This window comes from Gouania willdenowi, chromosome 1 (assembly GCF_900634775.1).
Source record: "Gouania willdenowi chromosome 1, fGouWil2.1, whole genome shotgun sequence".
NCBI classification, from domain to species: domain Eukaryota; kingdom Metazoa; phylum Chordata; class Actinopteri; order Blenniiformes; family Gobiesocidae; genus Gouania; species Gouania willdenowi.
This window is the reverse complement of record NC_041044.1, coordinates 5,288,240-5,311,383: the sequence shown is the minus strand read 5'-3', so window position 1 is coordinate 5,311,383 and position 23,144 is coordinate 5,288,240. Positions and strand designations below refer to the sequence as shown.

The 23,144-nt window shown below is 37.4% G+C and overlaps 1 protein-coding gene across 1 annotated transcript; it reads right to left on the bottom strand.

Annotated features, from left to right (window-relative positions):
• Window positions 1-4,827: 4,827 nt before the first annotated feature.
• Window positions 4,828-19,748, bottom strand: cyth4b (cytohesin 4b). The gene is made up of 13 exons (XM_028448311.1): window positions 19,619-19,748; window positions 17,353-17,435; window positions 17,179-17,243; window positions 15,009-15,075; window positions 12,794-12,912; window positions 12,621-12,701; window positions 10,838-10,950; window positions 10,517-10,665; window positions 8,974-9,085; window positions 8,724-8,800; window positions 7,894-7,965; window positions 7,669-7,823; window positions 4,828-5,363 (listed from the first exon to the last, which is right to left on the bottom strand). Exons 1-13 carry the CDS (start codon window positions 19,635-19,637, stop codon window positions 5,276-5,278), a joined length of 1,200 nt encoding a protein of 399 aa, XP_028304112.1. The 5' UTR covers window positions 19,638-19,748; the 3' UTR covers window positions 4,828-5,275.
• Between the last annotated feature and the right edge of the window lie 3,396 nt (window positions 19,749-23,144).

The window sequence follows — 23,144 nt, the reverse complement described above, 5'->3', positions numbered from 1 at the left end:
GTTTGGTCAGTTGTTGATTTAATAGATTTAGGAGGAAATTTTATAAGTGGAGTTGATTTAGTTTGTTTAAATAAAACGTAAAACATTTAGTTATATTTCATTTACTTATTTCAATAATGTTCAGAATTGTTTATTTGATGGAAAATGTAAAAATATTGTTTTTGCGAGACATGTTTTATCTTTTTCTTTAAATTTAAATGTATTCAACATTTATTGTAGTTGTTTTTCAACTGATTGTAACAATAATAATAATAAAAAAAAATCTAAATTATGTTTTCCATTTCTCCAAAGTCTGATGTAATTAATTTTACAATTGTGAACATAATGTTAAAATGAGGAAATTTTATAATGCTTCAGATTTAGTTTAGTTTGTTTAAATTTTGTGAACACGGATGAAAAGTGTTTCACAATTATAAATATATCATAAAATAAGTTATATACCATAAAATACGTTATATATCATAAAAAAACAAAGACTTTTCGGACTTAGTTGGATTTGTTTTTTCTCTGTCCTTTAAGTTATCCCACATTAAATGTAATGTAATCTAATACATCTATCCAAAATTATGGAATAGATCACCTGGTCTCTCAATGCAAACAAAAAACAACGGGCAGAGGTGAGCCCGCCTGTCCTTATGGGACGTTTGCAGCTGGATACACGATGGACTCTTGGGATAAGTAGAGGATCGTGTGGCTGTCTATCCTTTCCGTTGAGGATGTTGAAGACATCTACATGATTGGAATTATGATAGCAGGTATGCTGCTGATTGGAGCTGGCAGTTTTCTGATTTATCGCAAAGTTCGGATTACGGTGGCAACTGTTTTTGGGAAGGCTGCCTGTCATTACTGAGGGATTGTGCAGAGCTCTTAACACTGCGACTCATGCGATAAACAAACTCAAACATAAGCAGGATGCTCCTTTGGAACGTCTACGTGGTATGGAATCTAACTTGGAGAAGTTGACAGCTAGGCTTGAAAGTTTAAGGGCCACCATGTTGGAGATATTGAGACCTGGACTTCAAGGCTGACAGACATTGTGCTTAACCTGGTCGTAAATAAATTGTTCTTCATTTGGCTCCCCCAGACAGCCTGCTGTTCAAGGCCGCTTTATCTCTCTATTCTCCAGGATGTTTGTGCAGAATGACGCCCCCCCTTTTTTTTGAAAGATTGGGGGTGTTAAGTAGGTAATAGTTCACTGTAAATAACATGTTAAAGAAGTGTAATGGACAGCCATCATGTGGAGGCCGCCTAGTGGCCCCAGGTCCCTAAGCAGGTGCTTAATCCGCCTTTGCTTTTCATTCAGAACTATCCAAAATCGTTTCACGTCATTGGACGATGAACTGAACTGTATAGAGATGAAGCGAACAGGATCATGATGCAAAGCCTCCCACCCCGTATGTGCTATGCAGTAAAGTGCAGTCAGGGTAGGCAAGGTAGGCAGAGCCTACCCAAGTGTGAATTGATATTTTGATTATTTGTTGTAAATATAATATAATTATAAATGATTTATTTTTCAATTTCCGATAGCCTACAGTACCTATAAGTTTGAAAGTATCAGCATTCTGTGCTTTTCATAGCCCAAATGACTAAACATCTCTATTTCCTGGAGGCCACACCCCCTCCAAGCAAATTGCTGCTCTGCCTCTGTTTCCATAGTGTGTTTTTATGTGTTTGCGCATGCACAGTCAGTTCCCCAAGATGAAAAACATTTACGTAAAAAGGCAGCTCTCTACCGTGCTATGCTAAATGCTATATGTAAGTTCACAGTGCATTAGTGAATTGATATCACGTGACCGCTGCTGCTATGTTCGCTAGCTAGTGGGCGGGATAACACTACAGTCAGGATGACAGCGCTAGAGACGATAAAGAAACTGTTTTTTGAGGAAAAACGACAGCTTTTAAAAGATGGAGACCAACACCTGAGTTACCAGACCATCAGCAAAGGTAAGGTCACAACATTGTTCGTACTTTTCACAGTGAAAGGAAGGATTGGCTTTGTGGATGCTCCTCACTGAGGCTGTTCTGAGTTGTTGTTGTTGTTGTCATTTTCTCTGTATTTCTGTGTTTCCAACACAAACAACAGATGTGCTGCCGTGCCATGAGATATATCTTGTTGGGAGAGTATGGAGGCTATATTAAATAATTGTTTGTTTCTTTAATGGTGTTTATGATGTTGATTTTGTTAGATTAACACTTGCCAGCAGAAACATATGAAATTATCATTGGTGTCAACATCGGTGGTCTCGATTTGCAATGCCCTGCCTACCCAACCCTAGTGCTCACGGCACATCACTGGTGCTACGTCCTCAAATTTTGTTGTAATTGTGTTTTTTTGAAGTTTTTTTTCCCTAATCCCACACTGTCCCCCCTCTAAAGGAGCATAGTTTAGAACCTGCCTTTTTTCCCTCTCCTTACATCCTGTTTTACACTTTTCATCTAAGCACCGATGGCGCAGCGGATGGCTGCCTCGGTGTGTTGGTGCGCATGTTCTTTGCACCAACTGCCAAGTCAAATTGCTTGTGCTGTTTTAAACTGTACCAGGTGAATAAAAACTTTTCTGATTCTGATTTGGTCTACAGATAAAAAAATAAATACAAGTAAGTTTTATGTATAACTCTTCCCTAAGTTTTCCATTAGTGCAGATCTCTGAACACCAAACCCTCGTCTTTATTTCACAATGAATTGCAAATAATCAAATAATAATGTAAAATCCAAACCTGCTGTTCAAATTTACCAAACTATCTTTTCTCTAGTCTTATTACTAACGTGTACATTTAACATTTCTCATAAATAACTTAACGTTAGTTGATTAAATCATGTTCAAATAAAGGAAAGTAAAAAAAAAAAAATGCTGTTGCATCTATAAGCTTTATTTTGGTAAATTCAAAGACCAGGTGTGTTACAGGATGTTTTGACATGATTCTGTTTTGTTGAATTAAAACAAGTGAGAGTTTGGTGCAGTGTATTGTAATAGGGAGGTACAGCCACACTGAAAAGAGGAACAAATTCAAAAATGTCATTAAAACAAGACAAACCTTGATGTTATTAAAGTAGGTGTGTTTCAAACATGTAAATACAGTAGTTAGGAGAGAAAAGAACATTAGATTAAGCTTAGTTTATTCCTCTATTCACAGCACTGAAGCAAGTCTTTATTGGTGCTGCGTATACGGGAAACCTTTACAGCAACAAACCACAGACAGATGTGGTTTCTATGCTCATGCAAGGATGTGAAAAACATCCGTTCAGCACAAACATAGTGACATAAAGTGTCATAATGAGGAAGTGAGATGGGGTGTGGTGTCAAAGCAGCAAAGCTCAGATCTCTGCAAGCTACCAAAAACTATGATATTTATTATTTGTTCTTCACGTTTGATCAGCTGATACATGATCAATGTTGTTTTGAATGGAATGAGATGGAGTGAAGGTTTAGGGTTGCCGGTAAGATGTGGACACAGGGTTTATTTGGTCAAATGGTTTGGTTTTAAAGGCAGACCAGTGTCATGGTCTGAGTTCACATCGTACTGAAATTGTATATGCACATGCGTGCACATGTGCAATACCGAAAAGTGAAATTTTGCTAAAAAAAAAAATGTATTCATTTTTGTTTATTTTTGTTTTCAAAGTGAACGGACATGTGTTTTTTTGTTTATTGGATTATGTTAGGGTTTTAATCTCAGTACGGAGGTAAATTCAGTACGTGACATCGGTCTGGGATTCAGAGGTTTCTGTGTGTGTGTCCCAATGAATGTGCCGTTGTTCTGTGCTCTCAGGGTTTTGTATGCTGCTGATAGCGCTAAGCATAACAATGACAGAGTCTCTGAGAAGAGACCTTGGTAAATGCTATCAGTGTGCGATGGTATCTGGCCTGCTTAGGGCAGTGTGACCAGGACCAGGAGAGATTCTGTAATCACATATCAATCAATACAGATAATACAATATGAAAAAAGAGCTAAACATTTACACAAACATGCTTTTATCACAGTGGGGGCCACAAAAATGATCAACATTAACAATAATGACCTATATGAGCATTAATACATGAAAAAAAGGGTTTATGTGTTTGTAGAGTTATGTGTGTTTTCTCTGTCATTCTGAAAATGTTTGTGCTAGTTTTGTGTGTTATTAGTCATTTTCTGCATTTCTGTTTCCTTTTGTGTACTTTTCTGTGCAATGTATGTTTTTTTTAAGTCATATTGTGTATTTTTGTTGTCAATTTGTTTTTAATTCACTGTGAACCCAAACTTCAAAGTCATTGAATAGATTAAGTAGTTTATACTCAAAGTTATAGAAAAAGTTCTACTAACCTAATTATGTCAAGTTGGTTGTTCTTTCTTTTTGAGTTACTTTAACTAATAATGTTTGAGTAAATGGAACTACATTAGTTCTGGTAACTTATTCAGGTTCACAGTGTGGATTTTTATTTTTATTTTTGTTGTACTTTTTGTGCTTTTTTTTATTTATTTATTTTATTTATTTTTCAGTAAGTTTGCATTTTTCTGTCATTTGTATGGTTTGTTTGTAGTAATTTTGTCTATTGTTGTTGTCAATTTGTGTTTTTTGTCTGATTCTGTTGTTTTTTTAAGTACTTTTATTTGGTCTTTTTGGCATTTGTTTCTGTAATTTAGCATTTTTCTGTCATTTGTATGGAGTTTTTTTTTGTCATTTTGCATTTTTACAGTAATTTTGTTTTTTGGACAAATTTTTGTCTGATTCTGTTTTTTGTAGTACTTTTTGTGTTTTCTTGTCTATTTGTCTATTTTGTCTTTTTAAAATAATATAGTTTTCTTTATTTAGCATTTTTCTCCCATTTTCATGGGTTTTTGTGTCATTTTGTCTATTTTTGCTGTCATTTTGAGCATTTATTTTGGGAGTGGGGGGGTTGGGGGGGCACACAACATTATATTGAGGGCCACATGTGGTCCCTGGGCCACCAGTTGCCCATGTCTGCTATACAGCTTAGAACTCGTCTTTCAATGACACAACCCTTTAAGTGTGTGCAGTGTCGTTGTTTGTCTTCCTGAGGTGAAAATCTGACCCAAAAGGATGAAAATGGATCCTGCAGCAGTCGATCATTGACAGAAACAGATGTTCTAACATCTGCTCTGTGAGGCGTCGTGCTAATGCAGATTTGACTTCGTTTTTGTTCTCTGTCGGAGAAAAGAGAAGTCCAAGGAGAAGTTCTTCTTTTAGCTCATACGTGCACGGTTGGTGCGTGACCCATGAGTCATTGGTGTCATTGCACAATGTCCAAAAAACCAGTGAGTGAGTGCTGGGCTCATTGCTGATCCTGAGCAGTTTGGTTGATCACTTTCTTCTTCCGCACTGAGACCAGATCATAGAATGGATCCTTGGTGATACTCGCTCTGTTGAAAGAGAGAAACTTACAGAAGTCTGAAAACTTTTAAGCTTTTGGTTCTACTTTCTTTAATAATACTTGTCTTCATTTTTTAGAGGGATTCATTGTTCATAACCTATTGGTCCAGTTAGATTGATTGAATGGTGATCAATCACAGGCAGCCGTTCAGAGAAGGTAAACATAGAGTTAACAGCGATGAGTAAAGTGTGAGTAAAGTAGCAAAAAACGAGTAGCAGATTGCAAGAAAAGGTCCAAAAGTTGCAAAAAATGTGGCAAGAAAAGAGTGAAAAGTGGCTAAAATGCGCCAAAAAGCAGTCGAGACTGGCAAAAAAATGTACAAGAAAGAGGAAACATGCGGTATGTAATGGTTAAAGGTAGCTTAAATGAGCAAAATGTGGCAAACAATAGTGAAAAAGGGCAAAACAGTGGAAGATAAACAGGCAACATGTAGGGAAAAAGGAAACAAGTGTCATTTATTGGGCAAAATGTATCTTATTTAGAAGAAAAGTGGCAAAAACGGTTCAATAATCAACAAGAAATGGATACAAGTGTCAAAAAGAACTGAAAAGAGATGTTTATTTAATACATTTAAGAAACTAAATTGTGAGTCAATGGTTGCCCTACCTTTAGAACACCCTCACTTTTAAAATTGGTGCTCCACCCATCTATCTATCTATCTATCTATCTATCTATCTATCTATCTATCTATCTATCTATCTATCTATCTATCTATCTATCTATCTATCTATCTATCTATCTATCTATCTATCTGTCTGTCTGTCTGTCTGTCTGTCTGTCTGTCTGTCTGTCTGTCTGTCTGTCTGTCTGTCTGTCTGTCTATCCAGACGCGTCTCACCTGAGGGGAACTTTTTACAGAGGGATTAATTGTTGACAATGTATTGGTTCAGATAAATTGATTTAATGGTGATCAAGCCAATCACAGTCAGCCATTTGACGAAACCACCGTTCCAAGAAGGTTACCATCAGCGATAAGTAAAGTGACAAAACATTAGATACATGTGGTAAAAAATGGTCCAAAAGTGGAAAGAAAAGAGTTAAAAATGGCATAAATAAGGAAACGTGGTATGTAATGGCTAAAGGGAGCTTAAATGAGCAAAATGTGGCAAACAATAGTGAAAAACATAGATGAGGTTGTTTATTCTGAGACCACAGCACTGATGATGTGTCCAAGGTAGAGCATCAGAATGTGTTTTTATTACTGAATATTAGTTGTCAAACTCAAGGCCCGGGGGCCAAATAAAGCCCTTTAGAGCATCAAAAACGTTCCACAGGAGAACAAAAAACCCAACATGAATCAATACGTACAGTAAATAACCAAATAAATCAGTTGTAGATACTGTAACCATTCATCACTATTTTCCGGTGCCTGTTTCACACGACTGCAGTCACTTTTATTCTCATCCCTCTGGATTGTGTCACAAATTCAAGGAAATCACACATTTTTGACACTTATTTCTTGTTATTGGCGATGCTTTATATACTGTACTTATTATTCATATGTGAAAGATCAAACTGGGGTATAAAAATGTTAAGATTGTTGTTTTCCCACATATAATTTGCGGCCCACTCAAGATCAAACTGCTGTGTATTTGGCCCCTGAACTAAACAACCCTACTATAATATATTTGTTGAGTCTGACATCAATGGATTTATTATTTTACTTGTGTATCTTTTGATCTATAAAGGTTGTTACACTATGTGTCTGTAATCTATCAAACCACATCTTCACATTATGTCCTGAACCCACACGTGTCAAACTCAAGGCCCGAGGGCCAAATCCGGCCCTTTAAAGCATCCGATTCGGCCCGCAGCAGAAAGCAAAGAGAAACCATGAATCATTGTGTAAATTACCAAATAATTCAGTTGCAGATATCACCCAAAATAAGACACAAATTCGATGAAACTCCACAATATTAGCAGGGCTTACGTTTCCCCCATGATGGCAGTTATTTTTAATCTCAAAATGTTAAAAGAACTCTCCATTTATACAAAATCCTGCAATTTTATTCAAATAATTTCACAAAATGTCCTCAAATTACATAAAAATTGACTACAAAATCAAATAAATGATATCTGTGACTTATTGCTTTGATATTATCGGTGCTGTACATATTTTGTCATTTGTTTAATAATTGGAATTGTAAACTAGAGCACAATAATGATTAAATTACTTATTTTCCTGCCTAAAATCTGTGGCCCACTTAAGATTAACTCCCCAGTATTTGGCCCCTGAACTAAAATGAGTTTGACACACATTGTGCGTGTGTGTGTGTGTGTGTGTGTGTGTGTACCTGATGGCTTCTATCCAGGAGTCCCTCTCCTCAGCACGAGCAGCACAGATGGTGTAGGACTGGTGCTTCCCCTCCACCACTCGACCGTCTGTCTCCGTCTTACACGCTTTGATCCTCTGTCCACGACTGTTGGGGTTGTACAGCTCTAAACAGAACTGGTCCACACACTCATCCTGTCACTCTCATTCTTTCACTTTATTGATTGGTGTTTAGGTGAGATCTTACAGGTTTGCGAGGATATGGTACGCCTCTCACACACAGATTCTCCAACGGGATGATGCCTCTGGGCTCTTTGTCCTGTAGACACGTTACAAACAGAAGGCTTGGGTTTGTGCTGCGTTCTCAAAGTCGAAAACAGAAGAATCACCAAAAATATGAATAAAATTACTCCAAAAACATACAAAATTAGTGAAAAGTGCACAAAAAACAGCAAAAATATACAAAAAAAGACAATAATGCACACAAAACTGCAAAAATACCCCAAAAAAACTACAAAAGTACAGAAAAACATACACCAAACCTACAAATATACACAACAAACTAAAAATATACACAAACACGCCAAACAAAAACATTTCACCAAAGTCAAAATAAATTACAAAAAAAACCTCCTGCAAAAATTTTCAAAATGACTCAGAAAACATACAAAAATACAGCAAAATATAGACAAAAAACTACAAAAAAAAACCAAAACATACGACACATATGATGACTATAAACAAAAAACCTAAAAATAGTATTAAAAAAAAACAACTAAAAAAAAACATTGAAAACACAAAAAAAAAACACATACAAAAACCACATAAATAAAAAAATTATAAAAAATAAGTAAAAATCCAAAACAACAACACAAATACAGTGGGTGTAATTGCTCTTGTCTTAAAAAGTCTTTAAAGCTGAATTAAAGCTGTCATTTTGTTTATCAGTGAAAGTGATATTTTGCTCTTTGGTTGTGCTGATGTCTATAGATGTTAGAATAAAAAGGGAAAGTATTACAACTAATTCAGGTGTTTCAGTGAGATGCTGATGTAGATTAAACACAGTGAGAGTCTTACTGTGGTGAACTCAAAGTAGTACAGGCAGTTATCGGTCAGGATGAACCATCGTCTCTTCCACGTCTTTACTCGCCCTCCTTCAGAACGAACAGAAAAAAAACACTTGACATTTACTCACTTTTTGGTTTTCACTGAAGGTGTATTGATCTTATCTTGCAAACCAACCACATTTGAGAATCCTACTGTAGTACTGTACTTGTGACCAAATCCCACTTCCCATTTCTGATTTTTGAAATGTTGAACCATTTACCCAGCTTTAGGAGCCAGCCTTCTCTGTCGGGGTTGAAGAAGGTGTGAGTCAGATCGTTCCCATCATCCTCTGGGATTTTGAACGGCTCGCTGCGTATGCTCTCGTACAGTTTCTGTGAGGAGATGAAAAAATGAAAAAGCAATGACACAAATACAGTATTCTTCACATGTACACAAATATAGAAATGGCCATGGATCAAGTTGAAGGGCCAAAACTAAACATTCATCTTCCAGTGCATGAAATGAGATATGCCAATAGCATAACTGTGCAAAATAAACACTGAAAAGTCATTTTGAAATTGAAGAACACTTTTCTTTAATGTGTTTCATGGCATAAAATTATGAAACATCTAAATATCTTCTTCAAAGACATTTAATGCAATATATATTCAACAAAATGGGACACAACATACCCCACCTATATGATCAAAACACTACATTTTACCTGACTTGGAAAATCCTTTAAAACTCGAGAAAAATAATGTAATTGGACTTCAGCTTTATTAATAATAATAAATCAGTTTTATATAGCGCTTTTCAAAGAAAACGCAAAGACTCTTTACAGGAAGCTTTACAATTTTTTCTTATAAATCACTGTACTGTATTATATATTTATGATGTTTAAAAAAATAACAAAAAATAAAAAATAATTTCAAATATGGGCAGCAAGCCAAAACTAATCACTTGCGGGATGACTTTGGCCCGCTGACCCCAACTTGGACGGCCATGTTTTAGAGTGGCTTTGTGGTAGACATTAAAGCCTGATGCCATCACTGATAGTTACCTGTGAGTAAACAGATATACACTGTAGTATCAATTAACATAAAAGTAAACCAAGCCCAAAAATTCAACCCTATTTTAGAGCCTGAAGATGACCTCGCTCTAATCCATGACCAAACCCTCTATTCCTTAGCCTAACCCCATCTCCTAGTCCTGAACCCTAAGAAAAACCATAACCCATAGCCCTAAACCCTAGTATAAACCCTAAACCGTAGCCTTAAAAGCTAAGATAAACCATTACCCTACCCCCGACCCCTGGCCCTGCTCCCTGGAACAAACACTAACCCCTGGAACTAACTCCTAACACAAAGACACGGCAGTACATACATTCATTTTTAGTTTGTTTTTTATCAATTGAGAAACACCAAAAGCTCACAAAAAATAATTTCTGTACAATAAGTTTACTGATATTTCTTATTTACATCAAATCAATGGCGACTTGAAGTTATTGATTGTTTTGTTGCTGCAAGACAGCCTAAAATAGTATTTTAGCTTGATAGATATAATGATGTGTATTAAACATTGGGTTGTCTAGTATTTCTCTATTTTCTCTGACCCCCCAAAGGTTTGCTAACGTGTTCTGTATTCACACTAATGGCACCAGCCGTTATCTATTAGGGGGAACTTGGGGTTTGGTCTTTGGCCAAAGGGCACTTCTGCTCATGAACATGGCTGCTAGGAATCAAACCATTAACCCCTGGCTTTGATGACAACCAATTCTGTTCGTGACGGTTGCTCCTCTTTGTAATTGATTACATTCTCACCGAAAGTAGATCCCCGGGAAGGTCGGCGCCATTGTTAATGCCTCTGTTCATTGAGACGAAACGCTCCAGGGAGGTTTTGTCCTTCACGTTGGGGTTGTGAAGGCTGGTGTTTAACATGATGATGGCAAAAGACAGGATGTAGCACGTGTCTGATGTTGAGAAGAAGACGCACGTAACGAACCAAAAAAAAAAAAAAAAAAAAGAGGAAGTGTGAAAATAAAATTGTGATTTTGTCACAGCACAGCCGGAGGAGATGTGAAAGATACAATGAAACACAGCGTTCTGTTGTCAAAACACACACACTTTAATGTGTGCATGTACCAGTTGATTGGAAGACGTGAGTGTTGCAGTCACAGTAGCGCGTGGCAAACGCCTCCATCATGCGATCAATCTTCTGAGCCTCTCCAGGAAGACGAAAGCTCCACAAAAACTGTCTGTACACACACACACACACACACACACACACACACACACACACACACACAAACAAGTGTGACATCACTCTAAAGTAGTTGCATCATCTCATGGGTTGGGACCCTTAAACTTAGTGTGGACTTGTTTCTAATTCGGCTTTGGGCTTGTTATTAGGTAATAATGGTGGAACCTAATGTCAGACCAAATTGATTATTTGGGGGGCTGTGAAGTAGCCATGTGGGTTGTCTTACTAAATAATTTTTATTGTACATGCTCTAAAACCCAAATATCAGAAACCTACTTCAAGAATTATAAATGCAAACTAAATAATTATAATATTTGGTTTTCTCGGGTCCCCTTTAAAGAGCATCCCGGACAAGCCCCCACTTATTTTACGACCCCTTTAGGTCTCAGAATTAAGGATGTAACACAAGCTGATGTAAAATGGTAAACCAGAATAATTTATTTAAAAGTAGGGTAGGTGATTTTTTGAAAGCTAGCATGATTTTTAATGTAGCCTCCCCAACGGCTCCGCCTTTACCCCCTCCCCCCACCCCTGTGCTCCGTCTCACTCACATGCATGCATACAGCTGCTGCAGCTCATCGCGTGTATTGTGTTGAAACGTCGTTGTCTCATGTCACATTCAGCAGTAAGTAAACAATAAACTTTACCATTATATATGTTAAAAAATGTGACCAAAAACTCTGTTTTAACTCTGTCAGCGGTGACGGGCTTTCAGCGTGAGCTCGTGCATGTGGTCAAAGTTATTACAGATTTACAGCTGCTACAGTTGACAAATTTTCTTCGTTCCTTTTTCAGAACACATAAGATCTTAATTTCTGTCAGCACATAAAGACAATTTCAACCAAAAACTTAAATAGTGTATCTGGAGAAAATTACCTACCCTAGCTTTAATATTCAACAAATTGATCAATTTAAATCAAATAAACAAGTGGAAACAGTTGTAAAACATTTTGGTAAAAATCCAACTAAAAACCACACCTTGCAATTCAAACAAAAGTAACAACTGAGGAAATCACAAGGTGCAAAGGACTATACTAAAGTGTTCTAACAATCAAAAACCCTATCTTAGCGCTTAACACACGCACGCACGCACGCACACACACACGCACACACACACACACGCACACACACACATTCAGAATGTAACAGTAAAACGAGGCAAACAGCCAGTTTATCGTCCTGAGTGAAAGTGAATGAGGTCCTTTTAATTGCTTGGCTGATTGAGACTGATTATATAATAAATAAAATATGAAATTCTTAAGGAAAAATCCAACAAATTCACATGAAGTGGGGAGAAAAAACTCCATCAGAACCGGACTCAGGGGTGGCAGCCATCTGCGTCAACTGATCAGAATCACAAGATAACTGACAATATCATATTTAGTTTGTTCACTCATGTTTTCATTAAAAAAACACTATTTGTGCTTAATTTAGCACAAGCCCCTCCCTCTGAGGACGCCATGGTTCACAATGTTCTAAATGGAATTATTGGTCTGAACACGGCGTTGAATACGTTGGGAAGTAGAAGCGGTGCTGAACCCTGCCGGCGTGAAACGGCCAGTTTTTTTCTCCAACCTGCGTTTTTGGCCTTGTACTACAGACCTAAACCTTATCACCACATTACTCTGCTAATGACTGAGGAAATAACAGCGAGCAGAATCTGACCTGAGAGCCTGAACCAAGTTAAGGTCGGAGAACTCGTGTAGTTCCACAAAGGCTCTCAGGGTCTGCAGATGAAGTTTATCTCTGTAAATGTAAAGAAAATACATTCTTTTTTACATTAATCCAACACATCAACATTAATACCTTATCCCTTGGTGTGTCTGAATCTCTCCCACCTTTCTCCGAGAAACTCTCCGATGGCCGTCTTGTTCAGTCCTTCCTCTTTGTATAGAAACTCAGCAATGGACTGAGCTCCACCATCCAGCAGCTTGTTCTCCACTAAATACCTGATCCCCTAAATAAAGAGATTTTAAACCATTACACAAACTGTTGTGTTTTTCATGATACTTGCATCCAGAGGTGGAACCGTTGACTCCCAATTTAGTTTATTAAATGAATTTACTAAAACCATGATAAAGCTGTTATTAAGTCAGTGATAGTTAACATGATGCTCTTTATGTCTTCAATTAAATAATTATTATTCCACAAGAAAACCTCAAGATGGAAAGTTGAAATTGTTTTCTCCCTTTTCTTTGGACATTTTGTAACTTCCTTTGTCACATTTTTGCCTCTTTTGCAAAAAAAATTGACAGTTTTGAATTTTTTCAGATTTTAACTCCCTTTTGCCAATAAATATCCCTTTTTTCCTAATTTTTTAGCAATTTTTACAAGTTCTTTTTGACACTTTTATCCATTTTTTGTTGATTATTTAACCATTTTTTTTTACCACTTTTCCTCCAAATAAGATACGTTTTGCACAATAAATAACACGTGTTTCCTTTTTTCCTTACATTTTGCCTCTTTTTGTTCCACATTTTTACCATTTTTCATTATTGCTGGACACATTTTGCTCATTTAAGCTACCTTTTGCCATTATATACCACCTGTTTCCTCTTTTTTCTTCTGGCCTAATTTTGGTCACTTTTCATTCTTTTCTTGCCACATTTTTGTCACTTTTGGACATTTTTTTTCCACCTGTTACTAATTTTTTGTCACTTTACTTACACTTTACTCATCACTGTTAACACTTTGTCAGTGACGTGCAGTCAGGGTAGGCACGGCATTCAGTGCCTACCCAAGGGTAAATTGATATTTGGATTATTTGTTTTAATTATAATATAATTATAAATGATTTTTTTCAATTTTTGATAGCCTACAGTACCTATAAGTTTGAAACTGTCAGTATTTTCATAGCCCAAATGACTAAACATCGCTATTTCCTGGTACGGCAGAGACGCTGCACAAGTCACTCTCACCCGGGGTTTCCACTGGATACGTCTCTGCTGCGCCACGGCACCGATCCGGTATTTCATCGCTGTTTGCCGTCCGGTAATTCACACCGGTTGCGTTTTGAGTGCGCCGCGGTGCGCTCTGTTTGAACGACTGTGACGTCACAAGACAGAGGAGTTCTCACGATATTTATATAATCGCGCGAGAACGCGGTTAAATGTATTGTGTTATAAACGCAACAATAAACAGATAAACAGCTCAGTGTTCCTAACGAAGGAGAACAAGAAGGTTGGACTCTGGATTTGTCATAGACACATTTTTTATCAACAGCCAACAGAGAAGAGATAAAACTGCACCAGTAAAACATGAACTAAACCAAAGTTACTGCAGTTTCCAGTACAGTTAAAGTATCAGAGGAATCAATATAGTGGATGTGAATTTGTTTTTACACATAATGAGTTTTTGGTGATGTATTTACTTTAAATATAATCTGAGCCGCATCCAGTGGAAATTGGGGGTCAGTCCAGTATTACAGTGAAGGCCGAGCAGCAGTGTGGGGGGATGAATTTTTGTTTTTATGAAAGTGCAGGTGTCACATCCCTCAGGGCTTGCATCCCACATTCCCAATCCCAGACACATTGGCCACGTTTACATGGGAGCTTTAATTCCTCTTTAAAGCAGAATAAAAGTTCAATCCTCTTTAAACTAATGTATTTAATAAAAGCCTTAGAAAACATGGACATAATGAAAAAAGTGGATGGACGGAGGCATAAACATTCGGACAGTCACATTCTTCCCCTGTCCAATCAGAGCCTTCCCAAACACCAGACAGAAAGCAGAATTGAATAAAGTAGAATAAACCGGTTTTTCATGTAAACCTCAATTCAGGAATTATTTAACACGAAGTAGCACACTATTTCAGAATGACTAATTCCAGATTAAAAAACACCATGTAACTGTGGCCAATGTGGTAAAAACTGAAAAACAATTACTGTACGTGTTAGTGTTAGATACACAGCTGTGACATTCTAAACCTAGAAGTGAAACTACTACTACAGGCCCATCCTGTTAGGCGTCAACAATAAGCCTCTCTGCGACCAAGTGACCTCAAATACTCTCTGTATGTTCTGTCAGTGAAAGTGACAGAATACGTTCACTTACATTTTTTGGGTCCATGTTGAATTTCTTCTTTCCATTCGTGAATCTTTTGCCTTTCTCTGCAGTCCTACTGAAATGCAAAAAAAAAAAACATATTGTTGCTTTCATATAAAAATTGAAAAACTTTTGTTTTGTTCATTAAAGCTAGGGTAGGCGATTTTCTCCAGATACACTTTTTTGGTAAACTTCTGCGTACTGAGCATCACAATGAACTGAAGCTTCAGATAATGTGGGGAAAGTGAAACACTCAGTTTTAATAACTCACGTGGGAGTGAGTAACGTAAGTCATACGTCGGTTGAATAATTGTTTTTATTTATATATATAAAATAAGACTGCTGACTGTTTAAATAAAAATAAAATACCGGTAATAAATTGAGGTTTGGAGAGCGGTTTGCACGTATGCATTTACAGTGGGAAAAATACACTAAGGTTTATTAATAATAATACATCAATTTTATATAGCGCTTTTTTGGAAACCCAAAGTCGCTTTACAGAATGAAGGCATTATTCTTTCACTCTACGCTTAGTGGTGGTAAACTACTATTGTAGCCACAACTGCTCTGGGGCAGACTGACAGAGGAGAGGCTGCCATAATACGTCATCGGCCCCTCCGACCACCACCAAGGCAAGGCAAGGCAGAGTGACTGTCCCCCACTGTGGCCCCTGGAATTCTCAGTGGTCTCCATCTATCTACCAACCAGGCCCAGACCTGCTTATCTTCAGAGATCTAACCAGATCGGGCGATGACAGGCTGGTATGGCCACGTTTTAGAATGTAAGATATCTCAGCCAGTTTTTAGTAGTGGTTAATAATAAACAACATAAAGTTGTCTAATCACTGCTACGTTTATAAGGAGCAACCGTGCACTGGACTCTCAGCATGACAGTTGATGTAACTAACACACATACTGTACACACACACACACACAGAGAGAGAGAGAGAGAGCGCTGAAAAACTCTGGATAAAGTAAAAATCAGCCGGAAAGAAACAATAAACAGCATAAAGTTGCCAAATAACCATGTTACGTTTGTTCAGAAGCCTAACCCTAACCCTAACCCAGTATTCTGAGTCCGATCAACGTGATCTCTCCTGAGGTGATAGTACATGGAAGCGGAGGGAGGGGTGTATTAGTCTGGATCCAATAAAATGTGAGCATAGAAAGCTGTAAATAGACTGATATGCAGATGTAGGGCAGTGAGGAGGAGACTTTATGTGGCGATGGACGGTTTGTTGAAACTCATCAGAATACATAGAAACCTCCATTAACAGGAGTACAGCAGCACTCCTACCAGCCCGTTCTGATTGGCCCAGTCGTTTGAGGGGCACCCTCATCAGCCAATAGGGTGCAGCCTATGTTACGGATTTTTCTTGTAAAATTGCTAAATTATTGGGATGCAGCCAATACAGCGGTGCGTTCAATAGCCAGGAAAATACGGTACTTCCTCTGGGTATGTGCATTACAACTCAATGTGAATTACAAAAATATAACCAAACCATAAGTCTGGTGTCTCGTAGATCGTGCGAAACAACAACAGAGGGTAGAGAGAGTCAGCATCTGAATGTAAAACAGCACCGCCGACTCATGTGGCGCCCCCTCTGACAATACACCTTGTTATTATCGCGAGATCATGTCCCAGACATACTAGCAAAAAGTCCAGAACAATCCAACAAATGATATTTATGGGACTGCAAACCAAACGTTTATTATTAACACATTCACTGCCATTGACACATATATGCGTCATTTCATATCCAAAGCTCGCTGCCATTGATGCATTTATACGTTAATTGTGTTTATTCAATAGGGGTTGCTAGGATACACTGTGGTGGAGTTCTCCCTTGAATATCAGCCTCGTGATGTAGTGACCAACTGGTGCCATGTAGGTTTTATAGAAGGAAACCGATGTTGAGGTGTTTGTGTGAAACGTACCTATATTCAACTGCTGATTACGGAAGAATGAAACAAGCTAGAAACAAAAAAATGTTCTGATGAAAGTAGAGAGTCTAATCTTTCAGAATCTGGTTTCAGATTTTAGATTGTCAAAGTACAAAATGCTCTAAAATGGCTGACAGTGAATGAGTTTAATACTCTTTTCCTTTTCATTAATGGATGTTTAAAAAAAAGCCTCATTGGATGACCCCCTCCCCCCACCACCACCATCAAAAACTCACTTTTCTTCCGCCGACTCAAAGCTGTGTATTTCCCCCATGACGTGATCTATTTCCATCTTTAACTTCTGCACACACACACACACACACACACACACACACAGGGCAGAATGTCATAGTAGATGTTAGCAATTGTTTCCTATCAGACGCAGCATAATAAAAACATTTGGTTTCTACCTGAATGTCTTCCAGAAGATATTCCCTGTACGTCTTAATGTTCTCCACCTCCATCTTCTCTTTTGTTGTAAAATCTGAGGAAACTATAATCATGTTGGATGTCAGTCAGTCTTTTAAGTTACACCACAACTTTTACTCACATCATTTTTTTAATTAATCAATTACTTATGTTTAGATATAGCCTACCACAAATACATTGAGGATATTAACCAATGCACTACAGGCACAAAATTGATTCTAAAAACAAACAAACCAACAAAAAATACACAAAATGACACCCACAAAATACACAAAATGACAACAATTACTCAAAAAACAACTAAGAACGATAGAAATGTCAACAAAAACCCACAGGACTGCACTGTGGTGCATTAAAGGAATGTATTTTATTTCCTGTAACTTTTCTGAATGATAACTGATTCATAAAGACTCAAGGATTCAAGTTTATTGATTATTGAGACGTTCCACTATAGAGTGAATAATATTAAACTCCTACGCAGAATTTAATGGAGAGAAGCATTTTCTTTATAAAATGATGGTAACCAATGAGTCAGTGACACTGCTTACGTTATGTATATGGGGGAGGTTTGGTCTCTGATCTGAATCTAGAACTTCTACTTCCTTAATCTCGTTTGTCTCTAAAGTCTGAGCCAGTTACTTACACACATAATCTTTATCATTAATAATCATAATTAGTTATTGGCAACTCCATCACAGCAGGGGGCCACAAAAATGTGACTTTATCTAATCTGTGGGCCACAATGTCAGCATTTATGTCAGCGTTAGAACAATGATTGATCTGAGCATAAATACAGGGGATAAAAAGGGTTTTGTCAGTTTTTAGTCATTATGTGTGTATTCTTTTTTGTGTTTTTGTTGTTGTTTTGTGTATTTTTCTGTCATTGTCAGCATTTATGTTGCCGATTTGTGTGTGTTTTGTGGTCACTTTCTGTATTTTTGATTGTGTGTATTTCCTGTCATTTTGTGTCATTTTGTTAACAGTTTGTATGTCTTTGGAGCTATTCTGTAATGTGTTGTTTGTGTTTTTGCTGTCATTTTGTTTGTTTAAGTGGTTGTTGTGTCTGTCTTTGTTGTCATTTTGTGTTTTTTTGGATTTTTTGTGTGTTTTTGTGACTTTGTGCAATTTGCTGCCTATTTGTGTGCTTTGGGAGTTATTATGTATATAATGTTGGGCTTTATATTCCTACCAACTTCTTGAAATACAACTTGTGGGGATTTGTTTTAGGGGCCACACAAAATGACACTGAGGACCACATGTGGCCCCCGGGCTGCCAGTTGCCTATGTCTGATCTACACTTTAAGTTTTATACTATATACCAGCTTTAAAAAGTGACTTCTGAGAGCAGAGGTGACAAGTAATGAAAGTATTTTCTTCCTGGTGTCTGTACTTTACTAGAGTATTTATTTTTTGGCAGTGGCTATCCATACAGTTGCTGTATCAATAAACCGACATTCTATCCAAACTCAGCGCCCCTATTTTGCCAGTTTAGGTTGCGTAACAAAAACTAAACCTTACCCTAAAACTAACCCCAACCCTAAAAATTGTTGCGATATTGGGTTATAACCTAACCCTAAACCTAACCCTAACACTAAACCCTAAACCTAACCTTAACCCTAAACCTAACACTAACCCCTAATCCTAATCCTAACCCTAAAAATGATTGCAATATTGGGTTATAACCTAACCCTAACCCTAAACTTAAGACGCTACGTACTTGTACTTTGGTAAGCGTACCAAATAGACACTTTCTAATGAATTTCCATGTACTGATATTCTACAAGTTCTTAAAAACATTTAATATATGGAATTTGCTGGTTTAAAAAAACCTGTCGTATTATTCGAGGGACTTTTGTTTTACTTTTTACTTTTTTTTACTTAAGTAGAGTCATTTTTTATTGAAGTATCTATACTTTTACTTGAGTACTGAAGTCTCGTACTTTTTCCACCTCTGTCTGTGTGAACGTCAATGCTTCTTCTTCCCTATTTTAACTAAGAATTACACTGACTTCTTTGTTCCTCTGTTGACGCATTACCAGCATGTTTGTGTCCTAATGTTTAACACGTCTGCAGCTGTTGGGCCATGTCAATGAAACAGTAAAAACTTTAGTATTACCATGTTGCAGCAAATATATACTTCCCTAAACCAAAAGTGTCACATGGAACTAAGGAAAAAAGTCACACATATCTATAGAATCATAAGGAAAATAGTATTTAAAGACAATTGGGAGATAAATACAGTCTTACCCATTTGGAATTCCGTCATTTACATCCACGAGTGAAGAAAGTAGAAGTTTGGACAGCGTTCAAGTGTGATGTGAACGTACAGAGGTTTCCTCTCTCAGGATGTTTATCTCCACCTCTTCCTCTCCATCACTGCGTCAAACACGCATTAATTTAAAGAGAGAAAAACGAGAAGCAAAGACTTCTGCAAAATACATCTGCTACAGCAAAAATAAAAGACATTAGCGCCAAAAACAATGGTTTTAAAAACCTTATTTAGAAGTTATTTAGGCTGTGGGAAAATGTATTTATAAACATGTATGAATGTACAAAATTCCCAAATTCCTTAAAAATATTCGCGAATAAATGCAAATTAAATATTTAAGAGACTTTTGATAAATTTCACTGTTTGCTACCGAACTTCACTTTACATTATCCCTGATTCTTCAGTTGGTGGCGCTAGGATATATGTAGACCTGGGGTCCTCAACCTTAAGGTTGCCAGACACTGGCAGGGGTCGCCAGATGCCTTCAAGAAACTAAGAATATTTTTTGAACAAGTAGAGCCCATTTTTGCTTATTTTTACCATTTTTCTGCAACTACACCAAACTGGCCATATTTTAATTTATTTTCATCACTTTTTCTTGCCATTTTTTTGCTCCATTTAAAGCATTTTTGCTACATTTCTCCTATTTCTGCACATTTTTTCCACTTTCGTTCCTACTTTTTAAACTACATTACCCCAACCACCACTTTCCCCAATTCTGCCACTTTTAGGCCAACATTGACACTTTTAACCCTTTTTAACACTTTTTCTGTCTGTTTCTGTCCACTCTAATTTGCAACTTTTAACCAATTTCTGTGGTTTTTAAAATCACATTTAATCATCTTTTTCATTTTTTGATCACTTTCAACCCATTTTGATTCTGATTAAAACAATGATTTCCATCTTTAAGATCACTATATAATAATAATAAACGTTCCTGGATAACAGTGGATATTATTCAGATGAATTAATAAATGTGGTTATCACAGATTCATAGAACAATAGACCATCATTTTACTGACTTTATGGATGGACCCCAAAAATCTCTCCCCTTTATTCCCCCTTATAGATGGTCCTGTCTCCACATGACTGTTCTTCAATGTTCATGTCTGTGTTCAACCACCTTCAGCTACAGTGGGGGTCCTTGCTCTCTGGAACCTTTATTTTGGAGGTCACGGGCTGAAAAGGTTGAGAACCACTGTAGTAGACAACAGGTTCATTTTGGATTTGTTCAAAATAACTTTATAACAGTTTATCAAATTATGTGACAAATGTCATGTTTTACTAGATTGAAATGAATGAATGTGTGTGTGTGTTTGTGTGTGTGCTAGAAAGTAAGAGGACTTTACACATTTACAGTTAACAGTGACATCTTGTGGTTATTTGGTGCAACTGATGATGACTGTTAATACAAATTTGGCTTTAAATCTTTGAAATGTACTTATTAGAAGTTAAATTCCAACTAAAATGTAATAGCATGCACCCAATTAATTTAATTGCCTTTTAAAAATGGGACAATAAGTGTTGTAAATGTCATACTAACGTACTACTGGTACTAACTTTGACTTCAAAATGAGTATGTAGTGTGTTCATATTAGATAGTATGAAAAGATTGAGTATGTGAGAAATACTATATGGAGACATTTTTTAAGCATTCACGGTGGGTACACTAGTCATACTCAACCGTCCCATAATGCATTGGGACTGGAATGTAAAATGGTCCTGAAACAGGCTTCAAGCTAAAAATCAAACATCCCCTTTTCAAAAATAAAAGCATCTCTTGTTGACTTTCATTAGTTTTTATACACTTTTATAAATAGGGCTCTTGTTTTGAAGTTAACTGGAAGTTTCATCAGTAATAAGTGGTAAACAATATGGAATCTCTGAAATGTGTTTACGTGAGTTTCATGGATGAAATGAGCACATGTTGATATTTTCACACTTTCTCACTTCAAATGTTTTCAGAACTTTCAAAGGTGGAGAATTAACACAGATATTTATCCTCAGTGTGATTCAGGTTTTCATCATTGTAGGTTCCAAATACTTATAGTAGAAAGTAGACAGTTTATTGAGTTTGTAGTGTATTGTACGTTAGTGTAATATTTACAACACAGTTGACAGTTTAAGAGCCTGTGTTCTACCATCTTGAAAAGTCGCAGAGGTCCAGTGTCCTCTCAGAACACTTGGGGACGGATTCACTAAGGGTTGTAAACCAGGCGTGTCCCTAAATCCTTTGGTGGTGCTGTTTCTTCACCTGCTGTGGGGAATTCACTAAGACTGCAGCACAAATAGGTGTGCGTATAGACGTGGTGGAGACTGTCCTATTTAAATGAAGATTTTACATTTTGCAACGTGGAGAGGTGAGTGCACAGAAGCACAAAATGACATTTGAAGAAGTTATATTAGAGGCAGGTGGACTTCTCTGTCTGCTGCACAAACATTCATTAAAGCAGAAAATAAGATAAACACATAAAAGTGCTGGGCTTGGCGGGCTTTCGCCTTTATTGGTCATATACTGTATGTTATTACAGATATGAAATTTGTCCTCTGCATTTAACCCATCCCTGAGGAGCAGTGAGCAGCCATTTTTGCGGCACCTGGGGAGCAGTTAGGGGTTAAGGGACTTGCTCAACATCCCACTGTGATGGCCCAGGTGAGATTCGAACCGGCAACCCTCTGATTACAAGCCCAGCTCTTATCAGACCATGAAAAACATCATCCAGCAGGTCTGAGCTCCTGAGCAATGCTGTGTCACCACATGCTCACATGTGATCAGCTGCATAAATTACGCTGATTCTGGCCTGACGCTCCTTGCCATTAACGCGACACAAGAGTTTGATTCAAAACATGGAGAGGAAGACACAGAAGCTCACTGGAGCGGTGCGTCCGGAGCAACATTTATGGACAGTGACTGTCTGCGCCGCAGTGGACACACGTACCAGACTCCACATGTGCTGCCTCATGTTCAGCTGCTTCCCTCCCTCACACACACTTTACCCCGTATTCAGTGGCGTTAATATTGACTATTGTTTCTACACATTATTTTCTTATACTAGAAAGGTTAACTGGATCCTTTTTTTCCATCTCCGCTGTGTTTTGTGTCAACATTTACTGCAGCCATGATCTCTGTGTGAGTTTGCACCTGAATATGAGTCGTACTATTTTTGGTGCAAAAACAGTCACCGCAAACCGTTCCAGATTTGATGGATTGCATTGCATCCACTGCATTAATTTATTTCCATGTAACCCCGCTAAATGGATTGTGGGGGCATTGTGACGCGCTGAACACGTACAGTCCTGATTCCCTGGGCTTTGTACCCCTTATTAGCGCGTGGAGTGGTGTTTGCACACGTTTTAATACCCCTAAACCTTTAGCAAATCCGCCCCTTGGAGTTGCAATATGCTTAAAGGTTAGTATAGACTTTTGACAAAAATTAAGCCTTACATACTGCAGCTTTAATAAGATTGCATATTAGGGGTGGGATGATGCACTGAGTTCACGAT

Coding starts and splice junctions, on each gene's coding strand:
- cyth4b (XM_028448311.1), bottom strand. Junction 12,913..15,008: donor TCAACATGGACCCAAAAAAT/GTAAGTGAACGT, acceptor CTCTTTATTTAG/GGGATCAGGTATTTAGTGGA. Junction 10,951..12,620: donor AACTTGGTTCAGGCTCTCAG/GTCAGATTCTGC, acceptor GTGTGTGTACAG/ACAGTTTTTGTGGAGCTTTC.